Source organism: Amblyomma maculatum, chromosome 10, assembly GCF_055883805.1.
Source record: "Amblyomma maculatum isolate TAMU_Amacu chromosome 10, ASM5588380v1, whole genome shotgun sequence".
NCBI lineage: Eukaryota > Metazoa > Arthropoda > Arachnida > Ixodida > Ixodidae > Amblyomma > Amblyomma maculatum.
Window position 1 is genome coordinate 59,278,352 of NC_139353.1, and position 25,054 is coordinate 59,303,405.

The following is a 25,054-nucleotide window of genomic DNA, read 5'->3' on the forward strand; positions in this document are numbered from 1 at the left end:
CACACACACACGTGCACCGTCCCAACCGAAACACGCACAGAAAATCACAAAATGGCTGCCTTGAGCAAGCACGCACACGGAGGGAAGAATGCGAGAGCGAGGGTCGTCTCGTGCTCGAGCATGCGCCGCGTGTGCTCGAGAGAACTGATGGCAGTAGCGATGCGTGCTCTGAAAATGCTACCGTTAGTACATTTTCGGTTTCGGAATAGAGTAGTTTCCGGCCAGGATCCTGTTTTCGGATAATGATAACAGCGATGCATGCTCCAAAAAGCCACTTCAGCACCGGCCACGGCCTGTCTCCAGTCTGAATTAGCCGGGGCGCACCGAATTTTGCTCCGAATTAACGAGGGTTTGCTACCATAGACTTGTGTACATTTTTGAAGGGAGGGTGTGAGCAGGCCGAATTATCCGAATTAACGGGGGCCGAATTAGCGAGGTTTGACTGTATTGGATTTTCATGAGGCTTTTTTTGTTACATACCTAAGTAAATTTCTAAGGGCAAGACAATTCGTTTTTTAAAAATATTTCATGTGTAATTAGGGGCAGTCAATTAAAATATTGTTAAGTCAGGTGTAAATTTTAACACTAAATTTGGGGCTGTACTAAAATTTTTCAGAGAGGAAATTTGGAAAAAGAGAATTGTCTTGCCCTGGGGAAACTATCCAGGAATGACCATAACAAATTTCACACTGCTAGCACATTTTGCAAATTCTCCAGGCCCGCCCCTAGGGACCTATGTAAACTATCTTGATATACTCCTCTAACTTGAGAACCGATGAGCCCAGCTCCATGAAACTTGGTAGTTCTTTAAATGTGTCTGCTATGAGCATACCCTGAAAATTTCATTCAAATACCTCAAGAAATAAAAAAAGTTGGTGTTCAAGGGTAGCCTCCCCCCTTAAAAGATACCCTCTCCAATGGAATCGTGCACTAAAAGCTTGTGGCACATCGTGTTACACAAGGAGCGCTATGGTTAGGCCCTTTCGCTGCTTTAGATGTGCGCTGTCTCGGCGCCTTAACCCTTAATTGATTAAGTGAATTCCACTAGTAGCTTGCAGCATTTCTGTGTTGCCTTTTTTTTGTTCTTTGTGGAGCAAGGCTAGCGCAGCAGCAAAATGGGAGTGGTCCAAAATTATCCGCCGAAATCAGTTGATTTGACCACTTTCTGACGCACACCTTTCCGGTGTCGCTGTCCCCCTAATTATATTAACGCAGCATATGGAGCGAGCAGAGGTGTGTCAAAACACCCGGTACTTTCCCAACCAGTACTACACGAGTGCTGCTGGTTTACAGAGCATGAGCACTCCAATCACAAATTTGGGATGAAGCAAGTCCTCGCTATCGCGGAGCAACTGAAATTCATTGCAAGACTCTGCTACTCTTCATGAATAGCTTACAAATGGGCACAGCAAACATGGGAGACAAAACTACGACATGCCAAGTGAGTGCTCTTCGCCCCACCAGAGTTGCGCTCACCTTCTGACAGACCAGATAGAGCCCGACGGCAAGGGAAGGCACCAAGAAGAACCAGAAGAGGGCGCCCAGGGTGGCTCCCAGACCAAAGCGCACTGCCACTCGCGGCAGTCGAGGCAGGAAGCGCCGGAAGCTCCTGGCCTCGCCCGCCTGCACCTCGCCTTTCTGAAGCAGAGTTTCACCTTCGTCCTCCAACTGCACAGTAGGACAGAGCAGTGGCCAACTTCAGGCAAGGGTGGTTCAGTACGCCCTTTAACATGTGCCTGCTTGCATGTGGTGGGCACAAAGCAAACCCCTCGATAGATCTGTACAAGTGTAGCTTCGATGTGCTAAGAGGCTCCTTAAGGGGGCACTCAAAACAACTGCATCCTTTTTTCGTTCTTTGTTCAACTTCTTTCGAGCTCTTTGCAAGTCCATTTGTCTGGCAGCAAAATATGTTTGGTTTGGGGGGGGGGTTAACTTCCCAAAGCAACTTTATGACAGACGTCGTAGTGGAGGGCTCTGGAAATTTTGACCACCTGGGGTTCTTTAACGTGCACTGACATCGCACAGCATGCGGGCACCTTGCTTTTTGCCTCCATCGAAAAGCGGCCGCCGCGGCCGGGATTCGATCCCACATCCTTAAGCACAGTAGTCGAACGCCCTGACCACTGCACCACCACAGCAGGGCAAAGGCAGCAAAATAGGTAACTACCACTGAGCAATGAGGGGTCAAAGCCGGAACGTTTTTTTCCCGTTATAAAATTCAGACTCCCGACAATAACGAGTTTGGTGCAGTGCATCCGTGATATTGACGGGTACGGACTAGCATACAATATCTGCAAGAAAATTGCGGTGGTGGTGTTGCAGGCAGACCACGAAAGTCGTGTGCACCAACAATTTCCAATTTCTTTTCTTACTTACTCGAAAGCAAACATTCCTGGATGTCCGAAGAACTTCCTAAACGTCCGCAGGACGTTCAAGGTTTCAGTTCCCATTGGGTTTCTAACTAATAAAAACCTCTTTTTATTACAGCCTTGTCACTGGGACATGGTAACCGTTTAATATGGGCAAACCTCGGCTTGCCCTCAGGTTCCCTGCCAACTCTCGCATTATAGGGGGAGAAGAAACCTTCATACCTTAGCAATTGCTGCATGCCAGCGTAGTCTTGTGGGTTTCGCCCCCTCCCCATAACAACCTGCTACTTTCAATTTCCATCTTCGCTCAAACTTGCACTTAGACAATCTCATCATCCCCTACATACCTTCTAAAGTACAGTACGGTGGTTTTTTCCCTAGTACTAGGACTCTCAGGCCACAGTGTCAAGAAAAAATTCGAAATTTACCCATTCACTGACTTTAAACGCCCGGTTATTGTAAAGTACTAACTATAGTCTATATAAAGTACAACTTCTGGTTGGAATGCTGATAAAATTGTCAAATACATAATTGTTTTAATTTTTTCCGTGCTCATTTAAACATGGGAATACGGGTTTCTATGAGGTAATACACGAGCGGACAAAAGTGGGAATAAAAGAGGCACTTTTGAAACCACCACTACCAACCTACCATATTGATGTGCAACTCTGGAAATGCAAACTTCCCGTTACTTTTTTGCGGAGAGGTGCGAGATGAAAGCGAGGTTTACTTACGCTGCTGCAGCTGCTGTCCTACAAGAGACAGCGAACAGTAGAGACACGTCAGAACAGTCGAAGCTCTGAACAAAGCCACAACGCGCCCCACTGACAACAACACGAGAAAACAAAGTACCTTCGAGCATGTGAGTACTAACATGTGCTGCACACCCAGAAGTAGTAATTGCCACCTCGGGAGACTTGTGCACACAGTCTGCGCCCTTCCACGCTTACATGATTCACCGCTGCAGATTTCGATTGAACTGTAAGCAAGTGGTGGCGTTTGTCAAAAATATGGTATTTGTTCCAAAGAAACTTTCCTGCAGCAAATCAGTGAAAATCAGTGAAAGCAGAGGGGTTAAAAAAAAAAGGACTAAGGCTCTCCTTGTCTTTTCCTCTAACGTACAAATAAAATAGTAAACCCTTGTTACCTCCGACAGGCATAACTCGAAAACAGTTCCTGCTGCAAGCTAAAATTTGACAGGCACCATTATCACTGCTTGTCCTTGCAATAAAATGCAAGATATTGACATATTAAAAAAATAAATAAATAAAAAAGGGGCGTGCGAGCACTGTGCACGGGTCACGCAGCAAGCCGATACTCAATGCACGCTCCCTTTGCTCCTATCTCCAAATCACTGATGGTGCAAGCATGAATGAGTCAAGCTCGTATTCACTAAGCAAGGCAATACAGTCGAACCTCGCTATACCGGATAAAACAAACTAAAATCAAAGTTTGATTGGTCTATGGTTTATTTCTATGGGAGTTCCTTCTGTATAACAAAAGAAAAATTTCAAAATTTTACGCTATATTGGTTATAATGAAGCAGTTTTTTTGTATTAAAACGGCAAAAAAATGCATAAAGGAGTCTGAAAAACTTCAAAAAACACAATTCTTTAACCAAGCGAATCGGCGGCCGCAGCAGTGTGTTTAAATCGCCCGCGCGTTTGTGTGCAGAGTGGCAAAAAAAAAAAAAAGAAAAAAAAAAACACTACCACCAATGGTTCATGGATTCCGAGATCACACCCCCGTGCGCGGTGATCTCAGAGGTCATGAATGGCCATGGCCGAAGTGCGTTTAAATCACCCGCGCTTTCGCGTGCCGCGTATCTTGTGGCGGAGACAAAAACTAGCACCAACAGCCCATGGCCTCCAAGATCACCACGCACAGTAATCTCGGAGGTCACAAACGGCCATAGCCGGACTCGACCGTCGCCGCCGCAGCTTGAGTCCGGCCATCCAACGTCTGACAGACATCTGACTGGCATGTCATCACCATTGCCTCGTCATGGCGTGAGCCCCTGCCGTGCCTCTGCAGCTACGGCCGACACGTGCGCGCATGCTATGCTCCCTGAAACTCCGTCCTAAAACTTGTGCGCGGAGGCAACATCTCTTCTTAGTATTCATTTTTGCTCTCCAACACGCAAGGAAAAGCAAGATTTCATGCGTATGCTAAGCTTTTAATTAAAAATTGTGCATTTTCGCACCTCTGCGTTGTCCATATTAGTGAACATTTAGTTTCGTTTTATTAGTAAGCTTACTTGCAGGAATTTGGGAGCGCACTTTTATGACGAATATCAGATACAACAAACAAAGTTTCACGCTCCGTACTACTTCGCTATAACGAGGCTCGACTGTAGCATGACCAGGCAGACCGGGAGAAATGTCACCATGGCAGAAGCGAGTGCTTCCCCTACCCATGCCTTTCACATGATGATGGCTGCGACCTCCAATACTTTATCCAACATACCATATTTACTCACGTAATGAACACACTCTTCTTTTAGAAAAGTTGCCATCAATTCTAGGGGAGGAGTAAAAAAGTTTTGAGAAGAGACCGACGACTTTCATGGCTTAAGCCATTCATCCATCAGTCATCAACAAAAGCATGGAGTCAGCCACGATAACACTGCTGGTTTTTAGTACTGCTAACTTCGAAAGGCATTTGCTGTTACCCAGCGCGATCTGACAATTTTGTGACAGTAGTCTCGTCAATAGATAAACATACCGTGATGTAATCGGTACCTATCATCTTGCACTTTTTTTGAAAAGTAAACTCTCAACAGAAGCAGAGCTGGGTTCATTATGTGAGTGGGTTAATAACGTGAGGAAAATATAGTAATCACAGACGCAAAGGTGGCAGACTCCCCTTGGTCAGCCATGATTCCTGCATTTTTCACGGCACCATTCGAGACTCCTTTCGTTACAGTCAGCTACTCGATTTGCATTGAAAAGTTAAGCCAGATCTGTTGCTCATGACAATGCACCATCAGTACAGCTGGAATTTATACACTTCACTTATCTTGGGAAAGTTCCTGCTTTTAATTCTCCCAGTCATTAGGAAAGAAGATAAATGAGCGAGAGGAGTTCTTGGCTTCTGCATGCAATGGGCACTGCTGATAGCCCAGACATTGCCTGGTTTACTCACTAATGACAGGGCTAGCGTGAGCCTTCAAGGACAACACAGACACCATGCCGCAACAATATACCTACTTTGTTGCTTTGGCATTAATATCAGAAATGCACGTCCTACTTACGCTGTAGGCGACGAGCAGGCATGAAGTCTGGACAAAGAAAGCCACACAAAATTTTTGAACAATGTTACAGGGTACTAACGGCTATTGTTGTCTACCAATAAGGGACAAACACGAAGTTTAGCAAGGTGCGACTTTCACGTACCATATGAGAACATCTAGGTTCACTCAAAGGGTCCAAAAACAAACATCGAAGTTATTAAGCTTAAAAAGGCCTGCACGGGAGCAAAATTTTGATCATGCTGGATCTGGATGCTTGACTCAGTCACCTACCTCCTTCAAGCTTTCTTTGCCATCTTAGATTGACCACTGAACAGAACTATTTTTCTTTCCTACTTATCACCGTATTTACTCGCATAATGCTCGCACTCGCGTAATGCCCACACCCCTAACATTGGGCGTCAAAAATTGGAATTCTTTTTTTCCTCGCATAATCATCGCACCACCAATATTACCACCGCGAGAGTCGTCTGCTAGTGTTAACAAGCGCCATCTTTGGAGCGCTACTGAACCTAGCTGGCCTTGTGTGCACACGCTACCAGGCAGCGATAGCGTGCTCGGGTAGATCATCATCATCGATTATGTTTGTCTCGTTTTTTTTTTTTTACCCCCATAATGTTCGTAGTCGTCGCCATTTTGCGAGGTGTCTCCGCGTCTCATTGTCATTGTTCCTTCGTTCCAACCATGTTGCTTGCTTTGTTCCACCGTCTACCGTGTTCTTGGTGCCGCTCGCGGTGGGGCGGTACGCAAGTTATACAGCTGCTTGCTGTAAGCTTTCGAGTATGGGCTACAGCATGGCAACCGCGCTGCCAGCAGGCACTTCGGCGTCAACGAGTTCTGCGTAGTATGTTACTGGAGAAAGCGATTGCAGTGCCGACACAGACTCGGATCAAGTCTCTGTATGTAGAACTGTATGGTCTGCTGTGCGCATTATACCACGGAACGCGGGGAGTGATGATGAGGCTTCGTGCGGTAAATAAAGTGCTTTTGGCGACCCTCTACTTTTATAACAAGGGTACGTTCTGCTTGAAAGTAATGTTTTGGTTATATTTACAATAGCTGACCTAAGAATCCCGATTCGCACCTATTTAAATTTGCTTTTAGCGCTCCAAAACATTTGCTCGAAAATTTTCCCCGCATAATTATCGCACCTCACAACTTAGCATCAATTTTCTGCGAAAAAAAGTGCGAGCATTATGCGAGTAAATACGGTAGCATGTCAAAGGCTGAAACGGCCGTTCCCACTCCTGGTCCACTACTGGTTGTTGCATACAAATGCATCCCTTTAGGATGAAATTCATGAACCTGGCTGTTCGAGTGTCTGTACACGGACTGCCTCAGATATGCCCCACATTTATGAAACTTACTACAGATGGTACGCATACACTGCCAATGCATGCTAGAATCGTGGGTGCCCAACTTTTAACATCTGATCCTCTCTCTTCGTAAAGCATGTGCAGAGGAAAGAATTAAAATCTTTTTCTCAAATGTCACAGGACTGCAATGTAAGAAAGTATACAATGAACTCCACAGAGTGTCTCCGCTGCAAGTTGCTGTGGCAACACTTTCTATTTCACAGCTTAGCACTTTTATTCAATTACTACCTTTATTGTTCACGGTATTGCTCCACATTTGCATCAGCTAATAATAGGTTTGACATGCACAGGGGTTGGAGTTTTCGGTTTTTACTTTCTGAGAATTCAGCTGACTTTTTTCGGTGTTCATTTGCAAACACAGCTTCATGTTTTTTTTGGCCAATATTATTTCTGCTGAAGAAATATTGTTTTGTTTTTTTCCGGTGAGATAAAGGCATCCGTGTACAGTTAAAAGTGATGTAATGTACATTTTGTTTTTTTTTTTTCTTGCATGTTGTTTTACGCACTTTTATTTTATGTAAAGTTGGTCATATATACAGCTAAAATCTTGGAAGAAAATGCTATTGCCATGATGAAAATTAGCATTAAGACAAAACAAATACGTAAAACATACGTATTCACTCGAATCTAAGACTACTTATTTCTTCACAAATATGGTGCACGGTTTGGGGGGGTCGTCTTAGATTCGCGGCCGTCTGAAAACCGGGTTGAAAACAGAAGATCGGTCCACGCGACGAAAGGAAAAGCTTACGCCAGAAGCGCACGAGGTGCTACGGTGGTAGCTTGGCGACAAAAAAAAAAAAAAAAAAAAAAAAAAAAAAAAAATCCCGGCCATGGCCTTATAGAGAAAGAGATTGTGGCCTCCCGAAACCCACTCAAGGCCGCCCGCGGCCGCCCGCGTGCCCTAGCCACCATGCCCCTAGACGCCCCTAGTCTAGGGCCCGACTGGGTAGCCTCCGCTGTTCTGTCGTTCTCTTTTACGTTTTTTCTGCTCACGTGCTCCCTCCGCTCCGAGCGTGAAGAAAGGAGAGGGAACGAAGAGGCGAGGAAAGAAGCGGAGCGGCTCCATGTGATTGGTCCGAAATGATGTCACTCGCCGCGAAATCAGTGCTAGCGCCACTAGCGCGTCAGTCATCTTTCTCTATCCGGGAAGCTGCGTCTCTCCGTGCCGCGTCCTTGTTTGCGCCTTCTTTGTTTGCGGATTTGAGCGGTGTTGTTTGCGCATGCTTCGTGATGAGTGAAACGAGGCGGCATTATACGGCACAGTTCAAGCGGAAAGTTATTGCTGTTGCGAGCGAGACTGGCAACAACCTGGAAGCAGCCAGGCGCTTCGGCGTTTCTGAGGTGAACGTGCGCAGGTGGCTGCGAAACGCCAGCAGTTTGGCAGCATGTTCAAGTTTGCGGAAAGCCTTTACGGGACCACAACGCGGGCGCCATGCAGAGCTCGAGGAAGACTTCGCTCGGTATGTGAATGATCTCCGAAACAGATGTGTCGCCGCCACCGTCGAGATGATACAGATGAAAGCCAGGGAATTGGCCCGTGAGCGTGGGATTAGTCGCGCAATTTTCAAAGCTAGCAAAGGCTGGGTGAAGCGTTTTATGAACCGCGCGGGATTCTCGCTCCGCCGCCGAACTTCAGTCTGTTAAAGGCTTCCGGAAGACTTCGAAGAGAAGTTAGTTTCATTTCAGCGGTACATCATCGGGCTGCGACGCCAACACGGCTACAGCCTGGGGCAAATAGGCAACGCAGATCAAACACCGATGCATTTTGACATGCCGGTCAACTACACTGATCAAAAAACTGGCTCTAAAGACGTGAAAATTCGGACGACGGGAAACGAAAAGCAACGAGTGACCGTAATGCTAGCTTGTACTGCGGACGGTAGAAGGCTTCCCCCCTGCATTATCTTCAATCGGAAGACATTGCCAAAAAAGGAAGACTTTCCTGCTGGTGTCATCATCCGCTGCAATGAAAAGGGGTGGATGACCGCGGAGATGTTCAACGACTGGCTCCGCACCGTTTGGTTCCGTCGTCCAGGAGCGCTGCTGAGGCCACGTTCGATGCTGGTTCTGGACGCGTTCAAGGGGCACACCACTGACGCTAGCAAGGCTTTAATGGCAGACAACCGGTGCGACCTTGTCTTCATCCCAGGAGGGATGACCTCGCAGCTGCAACCTTTAGATGTCTGTCTGAACAAGCCTCTGAAGGACAATGTTCGTAAATATTACTGTGAGTGGATGGAGCAAGGAGGACCCGCACTTACGCCTACCGGAAGGTTAAAGCGAGCATCGTTGTCCCAGCTCGCGCAGTGGATCCTGGACGCTTGGCGCGCTATTCCGGATGAAATGGTCGTCCGCGCATTCAAGAAATGCGGAATTTCCAACAACCTCAACGGCACGGAAGATGACATGTTGTGGGATGATAGTGACAAAGAGGCCAGCAGCAGCAGTGACAGTGAGTGATGGTCGGTGCACTCGTTTGTTGCAATAAAGGAGAAAGAAAATTTTTTTTCTTATTCATTGTTGTTAATTGAGGGGGTCGTCTTACATTCGTGGCCGTCTTAGATTCGCATGAATACGGTAAATTCCCACATTTGACAAAAGAGTAACTGAAATATTATTTATTACGATCAAATTTTCGCATAAACCAAATCACTTAAAAGACAAACGCGCTTCTCGCGGCTTGTCTCTAAGAAATGTCACGTTGCAAGGAACTGGCGGGCTTTGGTCTCCGCGATTTCCTGGATACACTCGCGCTGCAAATTCTCTGGTCTGTCCTTCGCCCTTCGAAGTGCCTGCCTTGCCGCAGGTGCCCCTTCTCGAACGCTTGACACGTCTACGAGGGCGGCCATTCTTTCCCCTTTCTCAAAACCCTCAACCGCTGTACCTAAACCAAAGATCCGACTGTCTCACATCATTAAAACATTTTTAAAAGGTTTAAACTAAACCTTTTAAAAAATTTTCGGCGCACCTTTATCGGTGTTTTTCAGTTTAAACCGAGAAGTCCAACCCGTAAGCATGCAGCACAATACAACACAAGGCAAACCTTCATTTTAGACGTCGCAGCGAGCGACTCAATGCACCCGCAAGCCGTTTGACGCCGATGCCATCACATTACACATCTTCACCGTCTACCAGATGACAGTGTAGAGTCCGTCATCCTGCCATCAGCTAGCATTTTAAAAAGGGGAGAGACAGGAAGCTTGCGACTTACACCAGTTGACCGCATGGTGGCGATACGAGCAGACGACCGCGGGGCCTGCGCGCTGTAAGCCGGTGGGGAGTCCTCCGTGGAGGTGGCAGTGCTGACGATGCGGCGCATGATCGAGTTACTGCTGCCCAGATTCACAACGGGCTGGGAAATGCTGAACGGCAGGGGTGTGGAGAGGCTCGACCGGTCACGCGCCACGGGGCGCTCCGACGAGGTGGTAGTAGACGACGTTGATGCTGTGGGTATGCGGGACGAGCCAGCCCTCTGAGATGACGTATCTGCATAGTTTGGATCAGGTCAGGTGTGAGCCGGTTTTTGTTATCTGCACTTGCATTGGCAAGCCACGAGGTTTATTTTGCCAAAAAACACAATGATTTATAGGAGGCACAGGATAGGATAGGTCTTGATTTCAGGCAAGCTTTCCTTCAAAGTCACGCCCGAAACCCTTCCTTGAAATTCACGCTTTCACTGAAAACCCAAAAGCCAAAAGTACAGCCCCAAGCTTGTCTACTGCCCCAGCTGTAGTCTCCTGTGCATACATGACTAAACGGGCACCAGTGAAGGGGAAGAGTGCCGTCAATGTTGCACTGCAAAAAATTTTATATATATATATAACGGGATGAGCTATTCCAACAACAGAAAACCAAAACTAAAAATCTGTTGGTGGCCAGGGACAATGATCTAATCAGCAGAAAAATGATGTTGCAGATATTACTGAAAAAATAATTTTGAAGACTATTATGGTACTCCCTAGTATGAAATCTGCGACATATTGAGGCAAAGAATTCGAGAAATGCTTGTATGTATGTACGTGCAATAACAAAGCACTCTTTACTTTTCTTACGAGTCAAAGAGAATTTCTCAGAAGAAGACAGAACAGCCACGGGCGCACGCATGGCTCTTCCTTTTTTTCCTCTGAGAAATTCTCTGACTCGTGACCCTCATTTTCCAATTACCCGGCAACGGCTACAACGGCGGTGTGGCTCAATCGCCAAACAGGCGCATAAGAGCTGTGCTCTAAAACAGAAAAAAAAGCTCGTTTGGGGAACTGAATGGCTAGAAAAGCAAGTGCAAATGAAGACTCAGGTCATAAAACGACAGAGGTGGCCTAGTACAAGCCTCAAAATCTGTTCAAGCATAACATGCTATTAATGTTCGTGGCATTGCAAATGCAGGTTTGCCTGCAGGTACCACGAAAAAACAAAAATCATGAAAACAGCAGAGTTCAGAAATTATGCGGACCCTTAAGTCACCTAAGAGAAGAAATGCGACATGATTCAAAGCAACGCTGTTCCAATATTGCAGCCCACACTGTGCTGCTGCCAGTACTGCCTCGATGGCAACAAAGCACTTCCCCTACAATTTTTTTTCCCCCCTACAATAGGCAGACATATAAGCCAATGACTGGCTCCGCTCCAACTTGATATGCAGTGCTGTCTAGATTAGTCTGCGTAAAAAAGAAGTGCAGCTGCTAACTGCCGCCCTAGGAATGACCAGCACTGCTCCAGAAAGGCAACGACAAGAACAGCAGCTTTTGAACAAAAACAACCAATTCACACAATTTACGATAGAAGCAAAAGCAGCTAGGGAAAAAGGCCCGAACCTTTCTCTCTCGCGGGGCTGACACTCTTTTTTCGCGGTGCCACAGTGCGTGCCGGTGACTTTGATGCGGCCCTCGGTGTCTTGGCTGCGGCAGGGGTCTTTCTGGCAGGACTCTTGGCTGGCGACGACTTGCGGGCTGGACTCTTGGCCGCTGGCGACTTGCGCCCGGGACTCTTTGCTGCTGGCGACTTGCGCGCAGGACTCTTCGCTGCGGGACTTTTGGGGCGCGTCGTCTTTGAAGGGGAACGACCTGGGCTTTTTGTGACAGTTGAACGACCAGGGCTTCTCGCGGTAGAACGCCTCGGGCTCCTGGCTGGTGAGCTTTTTTTTGTCGGACTTTTGCCAGGCGTTTTCTTTGCTGGGCTGGGTGTCCTAGGTGATACAGCCTTCCTGCCCGGCGAACGCGGGGTTCGCGAAGTGGTGGTGCCGGATCGGCCCGCGCTGCGGCTCCGGCTACGGGACATGGCGCGCTTGGTGGGCGTCTTCGAGCGGCTGCGCGGCGAGCTGGTCGAGGTCCGAGTGCTGCGGGTGCTGAGACTAACCTTTGACTCAGTCTGTGCAAAAGGGGCGGAAAAGAAATGATGTGATTTGTGAGAAGGCGTTTCGTGTAGTAGTGCAGAAGTAATGTCAGATTTGGAAGACGGTTACGCTTGAAATCAGGTTAGCTACAAGTCCAGCAAGTATAGTACAAGCGCAGCACTGCCAGCCAGTATGACAACAGCACACGAAAAGAAAAAAAAAAAAATGCTTTTCACTTCAATGACTAGAGGATACAGAAATGACATGCCAGCACAAATAGGGGTAATATATATATATATATATATTTTTTTAAATTCATGACTGTCACTGCACTCATCAAGAATGCTAATGAAGAGACCATATGAAGAAAAGCAAATGCCTTGTGCGTGCACTCTTGTGTGCGAGTCACTGTGTCAAAGGGTGAACAGGGTGTCAACTGCGATGCCTATAGCAGCAGGCTGACCCCCTGCCATCAGAGCCGCTGTTTGACAAGCCTCGAAAAGTTCCACTTTAGAAGTTGCGGTACAGCAGTGACACCAAAACAAGTATTGGTCTCTCACTCACTGTCAAGGTTGTACGGGAGCTGTAGCTGCGAGCTGAGGTTGAGGCTGACTGTGCAAGAAGAGCGGAGGAAACCGGCAAGTGCGCTCAGTGTCAGCCCAATAGTGTCACTCAGGATCGCAAAAGTGGTTCCCGTTACACAGACAGTCTGCAGGGTGTAGATAATCTCATAATTTGAAAGCATATCCTGTTTAGCACCTTTTCAACAAGCTGCAACCTAAGGAAGGTAAGCTTCGAGAATGACGCTAATCAAGCAAAAGCTAAAGGGCTCAAGACTTGACTCAAGCTAAGACTCAAGATTCAAGCTAAAAGCTCAAGACCTGAAGTGAACTTTTGTTTTCATGCCACAGCACAGGTCACTTAAGAAGTGCAAATGTGAAATAGGCGGTACAGCACTCTTTAATGGCCCTTGACTGGGGCAAGAATGAGCAGAAGAATGAACATACACTGTCGGTCACTGTTCGGCTGTTACGGCTACTGGAAGTCAATGACGAGGCTGACTGCGTGAGGAGGTAGAGGGCGTAAGAAGCGGTAGAGCATGCATCCATCCAAATAATGCCACACGGTACTTCAGCCCTCGCTATTAAACTGAAATCAGCAACTCAATGACACAAAGGCACCAATTAAGTTCTAACCATTCAGCTGTACTCACCAACCCAGCAATACCAGTGTTTTCAACCCGACTGCATTAGACTTAAGAAATAGACATTTTCAATCTAGCATGTACGGCACCAGCGATGTCGGCAATTAAAAACGGCGATTAATCGATTAAAAACACAATGGGGCAGTGAGCTGTCAACAAGAAGCCAAGGGCTGAACATGCAGAGCCGGCAAACACAAGTAAAAACTCTGCATAAGGGTGGCAGTCTGAAGTTTAAGGGCAGAGGATGTAGAAACAACTTAAAGAATGAGGACGCTTTCTTCCAGAGCCACACATCATCGACGTTTTGCAGTGTGATCTGTTCCAATCACTATATGCTGTAGAGTAGCATATTTTCCGAAGTTTCCAGAACGTAGATGACTCTACAAATAAGCTGATTTTAATAGTATTACCACTAAGATTACTAATCATAATTTACTCCGTCACGGTAACATTAATTAAACGTTTGCGGTACCACTTCCTTTTTTTTTCTCTTATCTGTACTTGTCCAGACAGCAACTGCTCCCGTGGACCTCTGCGCGATTACCTGCGTGACGGACGAGAGACGGACGACGGCGACTGAGTCGTCGACAAATTGGATTCGGCATGAGTTGCCTTCGATGTGGAGCACTCGTGCCGGCAGAGGGTGGTTCGCCACAACCACAGTGGAACCTACCTCTACAGCGCCCTTCTTCGGGGGAGCCATCCTGGTTGGCGCACTCTAATGCCTGCCTGCGCACAGAGATTGGGGACGGGGGAAGAGGAATCAGGGTCACACATTATCCATCACGGAATTCTCACACAGATCATTAAAATGCGAATCTTGTTCAACACCGCGAACGTACAGCAGAGGGCAAAGGCCTGTATCAGTGACTTCCAAACACCCCAATGAAGTGCCAACCCGGGTGCACTCAAGGCAGAGTTGCCGCCCTGTACTTGTATTTAAAGTGGACTTTGGTTTCATTATGCAACCAGGAACTGGCTTTCCTCCATCCTGTGTGTAACTCCCATCAACCTTTGTTGGCTGAGGAACTTAAGAAATGTTTTTCCGCACATGCGAACTACTGGTCTAGTGTTAAATTAAGGTTACGGCTAGTGATTATTGGGTTAAACCTCGTTTTCCCTTGCTTTCTGCAGTTTAAATAGATTTCTTAATCCAGCCGTGCCCCATGCCCACTCAAAAATTTGCCTTCTAGAGAGTAGTTTTCTAGTGCACAAGGGAAGGTTCTTGAAGACACTGCATGAGAATTTGCGGATACCTTGTGCTTATTCCAACTGGGTGATGAGGTGACCTGTGACAAATAATGATTTTAAGCCTCTTTTAACGCTTATGAAATTTATCTGATGGTAAATTAAAGAAGTGCTGTCTAGAAGTGAGGGGCTGAAATATTGGTGTTGGACGGCATGAAATTAAAAATAGGTGCAGCGTATAACGAATATAGCAATTTGTCCTTTGCTGTAAAATATGACTTGAAAAGGCTCAACATAGTAACCTTTTCCGGACTTAAAGAACTATAAACACCAAAATTTTATGGCATTTTTCTCCTTGTTAATGATGTTTAAGCCATTACTGTATATCGATCCGCACGCAGTTTTCGCTTATGACCACAAAATAATTTATAATTGAATTTTCTTTTCTCACCAGTTTCGGTTTCGTTATCCGAGAGATGGCTGTGACATCACAATCATGTCTTGATGCGCGGCATAAAAAAACTGCTCATTCTTCACTTGTAATGGTTCCTGTTTGTGAGGTAGGCTGGCTTTATCATTGTAGTGGATTCAAATGACACAGCAATGATTATATTGCTGTAATTTTCTCTCTCCCGTGACACAGACTTGACTGTGACGTTATAGCCATCGCTCGGCTGTTGAAACCGAAACCGGAACAGAAACGAAATTCAATTATAAATTATTCAGCAGTCTTAGGCGAATGTGACATGGTGATCCATGTACAGTAATGTCCTAGACAGACATTAATACAAATGATAAAACATGAACCCAAAAATTAGGTGTCTATAGTCCTTTAAACTGAGCCTAAGAACGATCACCCAATTCTTAGCTAGAATTCAAGAAAATACAAAAGCCTGAAATCAAGTGTTTAACAATGCCTTATGACCTGCGAGGCTCAAGATGCAATTTAACAGCCTGGAAACATCAAAAGGAAAACTGAAAACCACCACTGCTCCTGTCAGTAGAAAACTGATCCAAACAGCATGCATGACAAGTGGTGCTGCCTGCTGGGCAAACGAGCAACCAACACAAGAGCATCCGATATGGTGGATGAGGAAATTGCAAGCGTGACACCAGTAGGTGGTGCCACTTGTCAAATTTGGAGTTTTTTCTTCTTTTTGCTTACACAGATAGGAACCACAGTGGCCAGCAGACCCTCGTGATTCCAGACAATACGGACAATGTGAATGTGATGTTACATACCTTGTCTACTAATACAGAAAACAATGTGTTTCGTGTGCGAAATATTTTGACACGAAAAGGCCGGCAGTTTGCACATAGGAAATATTTACCCCATACAAGTAGAATGCCCTTCCTGGAATAGGTGTCCACTATTCTACATCACCTACTGTCTTGCACTACATAAGCTTGTTCTCGTGTTCCCTTTCCCAGACAAGGTCGTTAATGCAGTCTGCACTGTGTGCCCTGCCCAAGTCTAATTCATCATCTTGATTTTAGCCAGGATGTCTCATGCTTGTTTTTTAATCCATGCTGTCTGTTTCTGTCTCAGCACCACCTCCATAAAGTTTTGTTTTGTTTATTTTTGACACAACTGGCAAATGTGTTGCCACTTGCAAGCTGAGACAAATGCTAACTGACATAAATGCAGTAGCAAACACCCTGCTCCAGCTTTTGCTGTTATTGCAGTTCTTGTTCTTATTTTATTTTTTGAGCGCTACACAGCACGCGCCACATAAACACAGCATCGATTCCAGTCTTTGGGTTGTGCTTGTAGCACCGAGTGCAATAGTACAAATCAGGTGAGGTGTCGGGTGAAAAAGGATTCCTGCACTACAGGACAGACAGAAAGCGAAACACGAGAAGAGGACTTCTTGATGTGTAATAGTGCGCCCCTTTACACATTTCCTTTACTCGGCCATGCAAGGACCAGCATGCGAGGGATTTTACCAATAAAAAAAGACATGCAGGTAAGCAGCTAAAGCACCACCTATTTGTGGGTAAAATAAAACACACAACATGCCCGTCCCATGTGGTTTGCTGATTTCAATGTTTCTTTATGTCCACTAAAGCGGTTGTCACTTTCAGCAACCTTCCCTGCATTTCTTTTTGGTAATTAGTGCAGCCATAGTAACAAGTTTGCGCATTCATGATGTTGCAAGACGTGATTCCGCATGGAGTGCAGACATGCTTATCAACAATCGTTAAGCACATAACCACGCTGCTCTTTAAGAGTAAGTCACCAGGAACCAGTCTGCCAAGCAGACGGAAAGGGCCCACATTTGTCGAGTGCAGCCATTTACTGAAAAACGGTTCAATGCAGTCAAACTGGCAGCCTTTAACAACCCAGTGGCAACCAGCACTGACAGGCACAAACATTTAATAAGCATGTACCAGTGACCAGATAACACAATGTTATATCACGAGTTTTTGTTCTCGTTTCTGTTTCGTGGACTGCCTATGTACGGCCTTTGTCAAAAGTGTGGAGCTTGGGGGAATCTGCTTCTGAGCCAAATAGCGGCTCTAATCTAGCGTTAGTGGAGGTCCTTCCCATTGGAGAGGGTAGGACAAAAAAATCTTCTTACCATCGAGAGATTCGGAACACTGGACATGCATTACAAGCCACACGAAGTGGCTCAGAAGCAGACCCCCTCGGCTCTGCACTTTTGACAAAGACTGTACTTGTATGTTTGTATGTGTACTTGTCTATTGGCTGTCTTGTGTCACGTGAAATGAGCATATAAATGTGTTCTTGCTTAATAAATGCAGTTTCTCTTCAGTCATGGTCCTGCTCGACCGAGTTTCAGCTCCCTTCATCACGGAGGCCTCAGCAGATACAATAATATTACTATTAATCATCAATGTTGTTATTGCCCACACATTCCACTTGAAGATGGTTTGGTTGGTTTGTGGGGTTTAACGTCCCAGAGCGACTCAGGCTATAAGAGATGCCGTAGTGGAGGACTCCGGAAATTTCGACCACCTGGGGTTCTTTAATGTGCACTGACATCGCACAGCACACGGGCGCCTTGCTTTTTGCCGTCGAAAAGCGGCCGCCGAGGCCGGGATTCAGTCCCGCACCCTTGGGAACAGTAGTCGAGCGCCGTAACCACTGCGCCACCACGGTGGGGACATTGCGCTTGAAGAAGGAATGCTTTTATTATCAGCCACTCTAAACATGAGCTATTGCAAAGTAAAGAATAAAAATGGGCCCGGTGCTGCAATCAACAACCAATAGATGGTCTCCTGTCTACACAGTGGTTCTATGCGGAGAAATCTGGAAATGGCCATGAATTGTAAGAACTGAACTTGGTATGCTATTTTGTAGCTTGCATGGTAATGCCTATTGTGGTGTGCACAGGTAACCAGTATTTAAAATACATCCTTCTCTGATATGTGCCACAATGGCTATCCAGCGCTGCATTCTTTTTTTTTCGTCTGCAATGCCTTCTGCCACATCACAAACGCGTGAGCATTTATAAGAGGCTCTAGCCATGAGTGAAAAGTGTCATTTATACTAAAGGGCCACAGTAAGGTGAGTGGTTGATCATAATGACATGCCATGAACCGGAGTCTCCGCAAGCAAATGCAGGGAAAATATGTCTCAGAAATTGCGCCATTTCCATCAGCCACACCTTGCGGGATCTTTTAAAGTATTTTCTTTTGCTTATTTCTCTTCAATTTCGGCTGTGTAACAAAAATTAATTTTCGCCTCCTGGACAAACCTGTGAAATGAAGCTGTTATTCTCTGACATAGGGAAAACGTAATCAAGGTTTGATTTGCCAACTAATCTTTACCGTGAGTGTCCCGAACTAAATCCTCACAAGAATTATAAAGACGGAAAGAGAGAAGCACCAGAAACAAGTGAAAGGGCAAAATACGTTTTCCATTTGTTACAGCAGGACCGTTACAATGGACTTCCGTTCTTTCAAAAGGCCGCGAAAACAATGCAAGACGTGCCAGCAAGGTGCACCACAGTTTCGAACAAGGCACTTCGTAGCGCGGCACAGCCCAAGTCAGTAGTTCGAACAGTACAGAGGCTGCGAAGAAAAAACAAAACTGGCGCGGAATATTTCGCGGTTCAACGAATGGGCTACGCCCACAGCAAGCGTTCAAACCGCGGCAACCGCTAGCGAACGCACCGCCATCTGCACCGGAGGAGCCGAACCTCAATTAGGCTTAGCAACGTAACGACGCCGCCGCTACGCAGGACGATGGCAGGGATTAATCGGGCATGCAGTGGAACAAAACCGACGCTATCGCAGTCCACTCCGCTCTCTCCTTGACCGGCTTACAGAGGTATACGCGTGATGCTGCGGTCACTCCCCCCGATACAGTACTGCATTACGATATGAGCGGAAACTAAAACAAAAATGAAATCGCCGCGTAACCGCGGGGTAGCCGGCACGAACGATGCCGAGAAAAAAAAAATACAAGATGCGGCATTGAGCGCGGTCATCGAACTTGACCTCCGAGTAGAGTGCGTCGATAACTTTAAAACCATCAAGCATCGAACGCAGCACAAGCATTGCAAATGCGAAATTTAGCGCACCGAAGTCGAGGATCAACCAACAAAACGAGCAACGCCGCTAACGCCGGCGCAGGGCACGCGATGGTGGCCCGAAGAGCGCAGGTTCAGAGCGGCGCGATCATTCCACTTTCACGCATCGCACTGCTAAAGTCGCGTCGTTAGAACTAAAGCTGGAAAACTTGTGGATGTATCGGTACTCCATGCATGAATTTCCAGCGATCTAGCTTACCTACCGCCGTTGCAGATTTCTTGGGAGCCCCAACCGCGCGTGAACGCGCGCACACGGATTACCGTCGTGAAGTTGGTTAGCTATTGCGCGCGAAATGCAACGAAAGTCGCACGTCCTTGGGTACTACACAATGCGGCGCACATTTGGCGCGATCGAGAAGAATAAAACGATTCGCAAAACAGTAATAAACATCAGTATAAACATTGAAGCGTGGACATACCCGTTTCAAACGTTCGGTCTCAACCGACGCCTTGTCAACGACAAAGGCACCGCCAGACGCCATTGGCCAAAAGGACGTAACGTGTCTCCTGATTGGTCTTTTTCCTCAATCGGTTTTGAAACGTTTTGTTTCATTGGGTAGACTTTCCGTGACGTCACCGTGTGTATGGACTCGCCTGAGATGTCATGGGAGCTAGCGAAGGAGGTCCACATTTTATTTTTACCGGAACAAATTTGCATCAACAGGAGCGTTCGTTGCGACAAGCAACAGAGATGAACATAAACCGATTGAACGAGGAGGCGATCCTAGCGACTGTAAAACCAAACACGTGTTTTAGCTGCGCTAAACTAGATGGCGACACCAAACACTACATTTTAGAGAGTAAAATGGAGGAAGGGGCCAACTTTCTTTCGACACTTTTGTGCTGATTTATCTACTCTGGCGTTTGGTTGGTTGGCTTGGTGCGCTCATGCGCTTGCTGCGGTGCTTGAGACATTTGCGATGTTGGCCGTTCCCTACTCACATGGCTACGAATGTCGTGGCGTAGTTCGTGAAGTCCATGCATCCGTTTGATTCACTTGTTCCCTCATGCGATTGTGACTAGCTCCGTTTGCCACGGACAAGGAGCGTGGCATCGTTTGTAAAGAAAAAAAAAAGGAACGCACCAAAGGCTCGCGCGACTTGTGTTTCACGATCTTGGAACATCAGGCAGTGTTCTGACCGCGGCAGTCTCCGCCGGCTACGCCGACCGACAGGTACAAAAACTTTTTGCATCGCACAAGGAAGTCGCGCATCATTTATTTTAACCATTTCCGTGAGGAATAAGATGTATTGGCTTTCGTGGCGACATTTTTTGAGGCGCCAGCACCTTCATGCATGCTGCTTGATTTGGGATGTCCGTGGTTCGAATCGCACTGCTATTCAATAATGTTGGGCTGCTTTTTTTTTTAATTTTAATCTGACATGTTATATGTTAGTATGAGAGAACCTTATGGAGTATGAGAAGCGCTGCTGCTGAATATATCTGCAGCTTTTCAATCTGGGCCATCCCATCGCCGAATCCGCCCCGGCTTTAGGGCTGAGGACATATTGTCCAGTGGCAGTGCGATATTTCGCCTCAATTGAAGCAGTTTGGGCACGCCTTTAGCATCGCGATGACCCTTCAACTGCCATGGGAAGCTTTTTCGCTACACTAGAGTGTTCATTTAGATATATATGCTACTGTGCATGTGTGGCTGTGTTCCACGTGGTTTTACTAATGCCGGCTGGCGTTATCTCTTCCTTTGTTTTTGTTTTATACGGCTATCCTTTGAAGTTTTGCATTCAGTTACGGGGTAAAGCTACCAACTAAGCTTTTCGGTGTTGAACCGCTACGATTGCCATGACGGACTGAAAGCGAAACGCCTACTTGACATGTCCAGCTCTTCGTGTCGTCTCGTCCGCCGGTTCATACTGGTTGACCGCATCATCGTCTGCCGAATCCTGCAACATATGTGCTTGTTTGCGTGCCTGTGCCGCGCAGATGCTGGTGGCCGGAAACTTTGAACGCTGTTAGTCGAACTAGTGCAGCCCCGAGCGGAAGTTATTTCAAGATGATAACTTATGGAGCTGAACTTTCATCGCTCTGTAGCTGTCACGTGTGGGCTGAAGCGACCGGCCGTTTCGCAGTTTCGTGTTTCATTTCGCAAGACTGCCTGTTCTTGCATTACATAGAGAGCGGTGTAGCTTCGATCCTTGGGTATGGTACTAGCTTTGCATACCTCCCGCGGAGCGCGGTCAGATGTTAGCGAAAAACACTCCCCCCCCCCCCTTTTTTTTTTTCTTTTTTCTTTTCTTTTTTCTTTCTTTTTTTTTTTTTTAATGCGTTCATTGTCAGTAGCTCGATTCCGAGGATGATAAACTAAACCTTGACAGAGGGTCTGCTGGTAAGGGGGCCTCGTACGTTGCAGTGATTAAAAAATGTCAGGAACGTTAAAGATTCCCTCGGTGGTCGAAATTATCCCACATGTCACCTTTCTTCTTTCACTTCCGCCTTCCTCCCTTCCCTTGTGGCGCGGGTCATGTGTCCACTACAACTCCTCTTTCTTTCTTCCACGTTCACTCCCACCTTCCTTCCTTCCCTCACGGCGCGGCTCAAGTGTCCACAGAGAAGTGTGACGGATAGTGCTCCTGTCCTATAAAGCAATCTAAATTGCGAGCTTTGAGTTCCGTTTTGTAAATGCCAGACAGCAGCAAGCTAGCTCATTTGTGCCACCGTGACATAGATGACACGCGAGTGGTAGTAAAGTATATTTGTTGCTTGTGATAATCTTCCTTTATCTTCTTCAAAATAGCCTCAGTTGCGGTCAATTAACGCAGTTTTCATTCTGTGAATTAAAGGTTTGGTTTTACTATCCTGCTTGTTTTGTTTACATACACCTATTAAAAATGCTTATTTCACTTAGGACTTTCTCAGCTGGACTAACAAGTAGCAGTGGCCACACTTTTTTTAGCGTTAGGAAGCTAGCAAGACTAAGACTTCTTTTGAAGTTCTGGTATAAAAATTTGTGGCTATAGATCTAATGGTCTATTTCTATAGACTTTTTCAAAAAGTGGTCCGAGGGCACTCCCATATTGGAGAGGGATGTGCTCATAGCACAGGAAAACACTGAGGATTCTCCCCCATACCTGGGTCACAGACCAGTCAAACTGGATTTTCCTGGGTCATGAAAAAGTCAGGAGCCATCAGCCTGCTGTCTGTAGACACTGCCGTGCAAGCAGAATTTCTCTAGTCTGTAATAATTTGTACTTTAATTTTCCTTGTAATGCAGTTGACTGAGTAACACAGACTGAAGGCCCGTTCACACTTGTGACTCGCAGAGGTCGCACGGCCCTTCTGGTCGGAAAGCGACTATCACAAAATGGTCGCATTGGTCGAAAAGCGACAGTCGCGGGCTGTTCGGGCACTGCTCGATCTTCCAGCCGTACAACTGCTGGTCGCAAACCGTTAAATCAATCAGCAGCTCAGCTGACGTGAATGTAAGTTAGCTTTACTCTATGTGGTGAACAGTCAAGGTAGACACGATGTGGAAAGCAACCCGCAAGTCGCATTCACAAGTGTGAACATCGATTGCGCTGGGCTGCTCTCTGGTTGCGCGCCCTTCATGACTCACAAGTGTGAATAGACCTTGAAAGAGGATAGAAAATTCATAGAATTTGAGTTTAGGGAAGCCTTTTATTTAACGAAACCAAACATTTGGAAAGTTGGAAATTCAAATTAAGCAATTGGGATGAAAAATAATTAGAAAATGACAGTGGGTGGACGAGCATCAACTTACTGCTGCAGTTTTCGCATAAGCACACATGAAAATATGTCATCCTGAAGAAACTTAAAAACAGAACCCCTGGAATAAAATGTATAAAAGCATCATTGCACGTGTCGCCCAACACATAAATAAGAATCAATCTGCACCACTTTGCTACCTTATTCTCAACAATGCAGTGTAGATGCTAGAAGTTTGAATTTTTTTTCTGCCAAAGTTATTGGAGGGTTGCCGATGCAGGGCTTTTTACCAGGGCATATACATGATATGCTACCACAAGTTAGTAAAAGAATGGTCACATATAAAAACTTCTTCTCTGAATTGCATGCGCATACAATAGTGTACAGTAGATGAGCAAGCAAGTCTCCTTCTTGTGGACCCCCACATCATGCTGACATTTATACGCTGTCCTAATGCAAAAATGACGTTTTACATTTCACCAACAATTGCCAGTCTACTGTACTCTCTGTAACAATTAATTGAATGGGGCAAGTTTGTCTTAACGAGAGTATACTGGTACACTGAACTAATACTACTTTCATACTATCTTTTCCTTTGGAAGCAACTTCTCAGCTGACTGAAATCATGCCAAAATGTATGCGTGTTTCCTCAAGGCACTAGCTGCCTGTTCACAAGAATAATGCGTATTCATTGTTTATAGCAGCTTTTGGGCTAGCTTAAGCTTGAAGTAAAGTTCAGATTTTATTTCCAGCATTAAGCACTTCTTTGAGTGCGTTGTATGCAATCCTAATACATTGCGTGCGCACTGTTCCAACTCATACTTAGGCCACCAGTCAGCCTGCAGCATTTTCTGTTTGTAGCATAAATGGAAATCCTGCAAACAATCATCTGTGATGGCTGTTTGTGAAGGCAGGCATAAAAGCTCTGAAAGGTAAGAGCTTTTAGCAAGAATAGTCATTCTTACGTCGCAAACCCTCGACAATGATAAGTGTGTTCCTGGTCTTCTTGCTGTGGGGCCAATGGCCAATGTTTATAAAAATTTCATCCCATGAAAGCCAAACACTGGGCCATGGCAAAGCACGCACCCATTGTAAAGCCAGTTCATAACCATCAGCATCCAGAACTGACCACAAGCTTCCTATATGTGAGGCAGGTGCTGAAATCACTTGGCCACTGCCGTTATTATCAAGAACGTCACAACAATGTCCTCCTGAGGCCCGAAGCTGCACTATATAGTGGACTATACTTGCAGTCTTGCTGATGTAAACTTTCTGCACTGATGTTGGTGACCTGGTTTTAGTGCTTGCTGGTGTTGCGAAATTCTACGGAGTTAATTATTCATTTGCATCTATCCAATTGCAGTGACTACAGAGAAAAGCTTTACAGCTTTCTCAGAAACCTTGTAGGGGAAAAATTCTTTTTGGTCTGTGGTTTGAACCCTGGACCATCAGGACAGACAGCAGACCAGATGGTCCTTGTTTCTGAAAAGCCTGTGTGGACAACCAGCCACATCAACTGCAGTGGCTGTGTTCATTCGGCCTCTGAGCACAGTGTCATGAGATCAAATCCTGGTCACTATGGCATGCAGTAGCGGCCATGTGGCATTAGTAGCTTCAGTTGCTCAGGATAAATTCAGAGTCCTCTGAAAAGTGGGGTTCTTTCTCTCCTTCGCCTTGTTCGTTAACCCCATCCCTTCCCAGGGCATAGTTCAGGTGTTCATCAAGCGAGGTATTTACCGTGGCTGCCGATTCCTCACGACTGCATTTGCATATACACTCCACATGTTGACTTGTGTCCGACACTAGCCTTTTCTCTGATTGCGTCAGTTTGCTCACCCCGTGCATCTTGTCGCATATACCAGGCACTGCAGGTAGCGTCGTGCAGCCATGTCGTCGACAAAGGCCTGCCAGCACTGTGGCTGCAGCGAAATTGACACAGATCCCACCCGAGGCGATGCTGTCTGCACGGGGTGTGGTTCGGTGCTCGAGAACAGTATCATTGTTTCGGAGATCCAGTTTGAAGAGAATGCTCATGGCGGTGCACGGGCCATCGGCCAACTCATCTCCATGGATGGTACGTATCACTTCTATTTTG

At 46.3% G+C, this 25,054-nt stretch overlaps 2 protein-coding genes across 13 annotated transcripts in view; one reads left to right on the forward strand and one right to left on the reverse strand.

Moving 5' to 3' along the window:
- Nucleotides 1-21,433, reverse strand: part of LOC146176607 (delta(14)-sterol reductase TM7SF2-like) — a 48,045-nt gene extending 26,612 nt beyond the window's left edge. Inside the window, exons 1-8 of one of the 12 annotated variants that reach the window (XM_084582868.1) lie at nt 21,106-21,433; nt 19,698-19,889; nt 14,205-14,260; nt 13,335-13,388; nt 12,892-12,939; nt 11,810-12,362; nt 10,210-10,484; nt 1,477-1,668 (exon numbers count right to left, since the gene is read on the reverse strand). In XM_084582868.1, coding sequence (XP_084438994.1) covers nt 1,477-1,668; nt 10,210-10,484; nt 11,810-12,362; nt 12,892-12,939; nt 13,335-13,388; nt 14,205-14,234 — 1,152 coding nt within the window. In that variant the 5' untranslated portion in view covers nt 14,235-14,260; nt 19,698-19,889; nt 21,106-21,433. The other 11 variants (XM_084582867.1, XM_084582870.1, XM_084582864.1 and 8 more) reach the window with 11 other exon arrangements.
- Brf (Brf RNA polymerase III subunit) overlaps nt 20,085-25,054 on the forward strand; it is a 58,877-nt gene continuing 53,907 nt past the window's right edge. The window contains exons 1-2 of the mRNA XM_084582875.1: nt 20,085-20,452; nt 24,822-25,033. Of these exons, the coding sequence (XP_084439001.1) occupies nt 24,847-25,033 (187 nt within the window). The 5' untranslated portion in view covers nt 20,085-20,452; nt 24,822-24,846. The remainder of the gene's footprint in view (nt 20,453-24,821; nt 25,034-25,054) is intronic.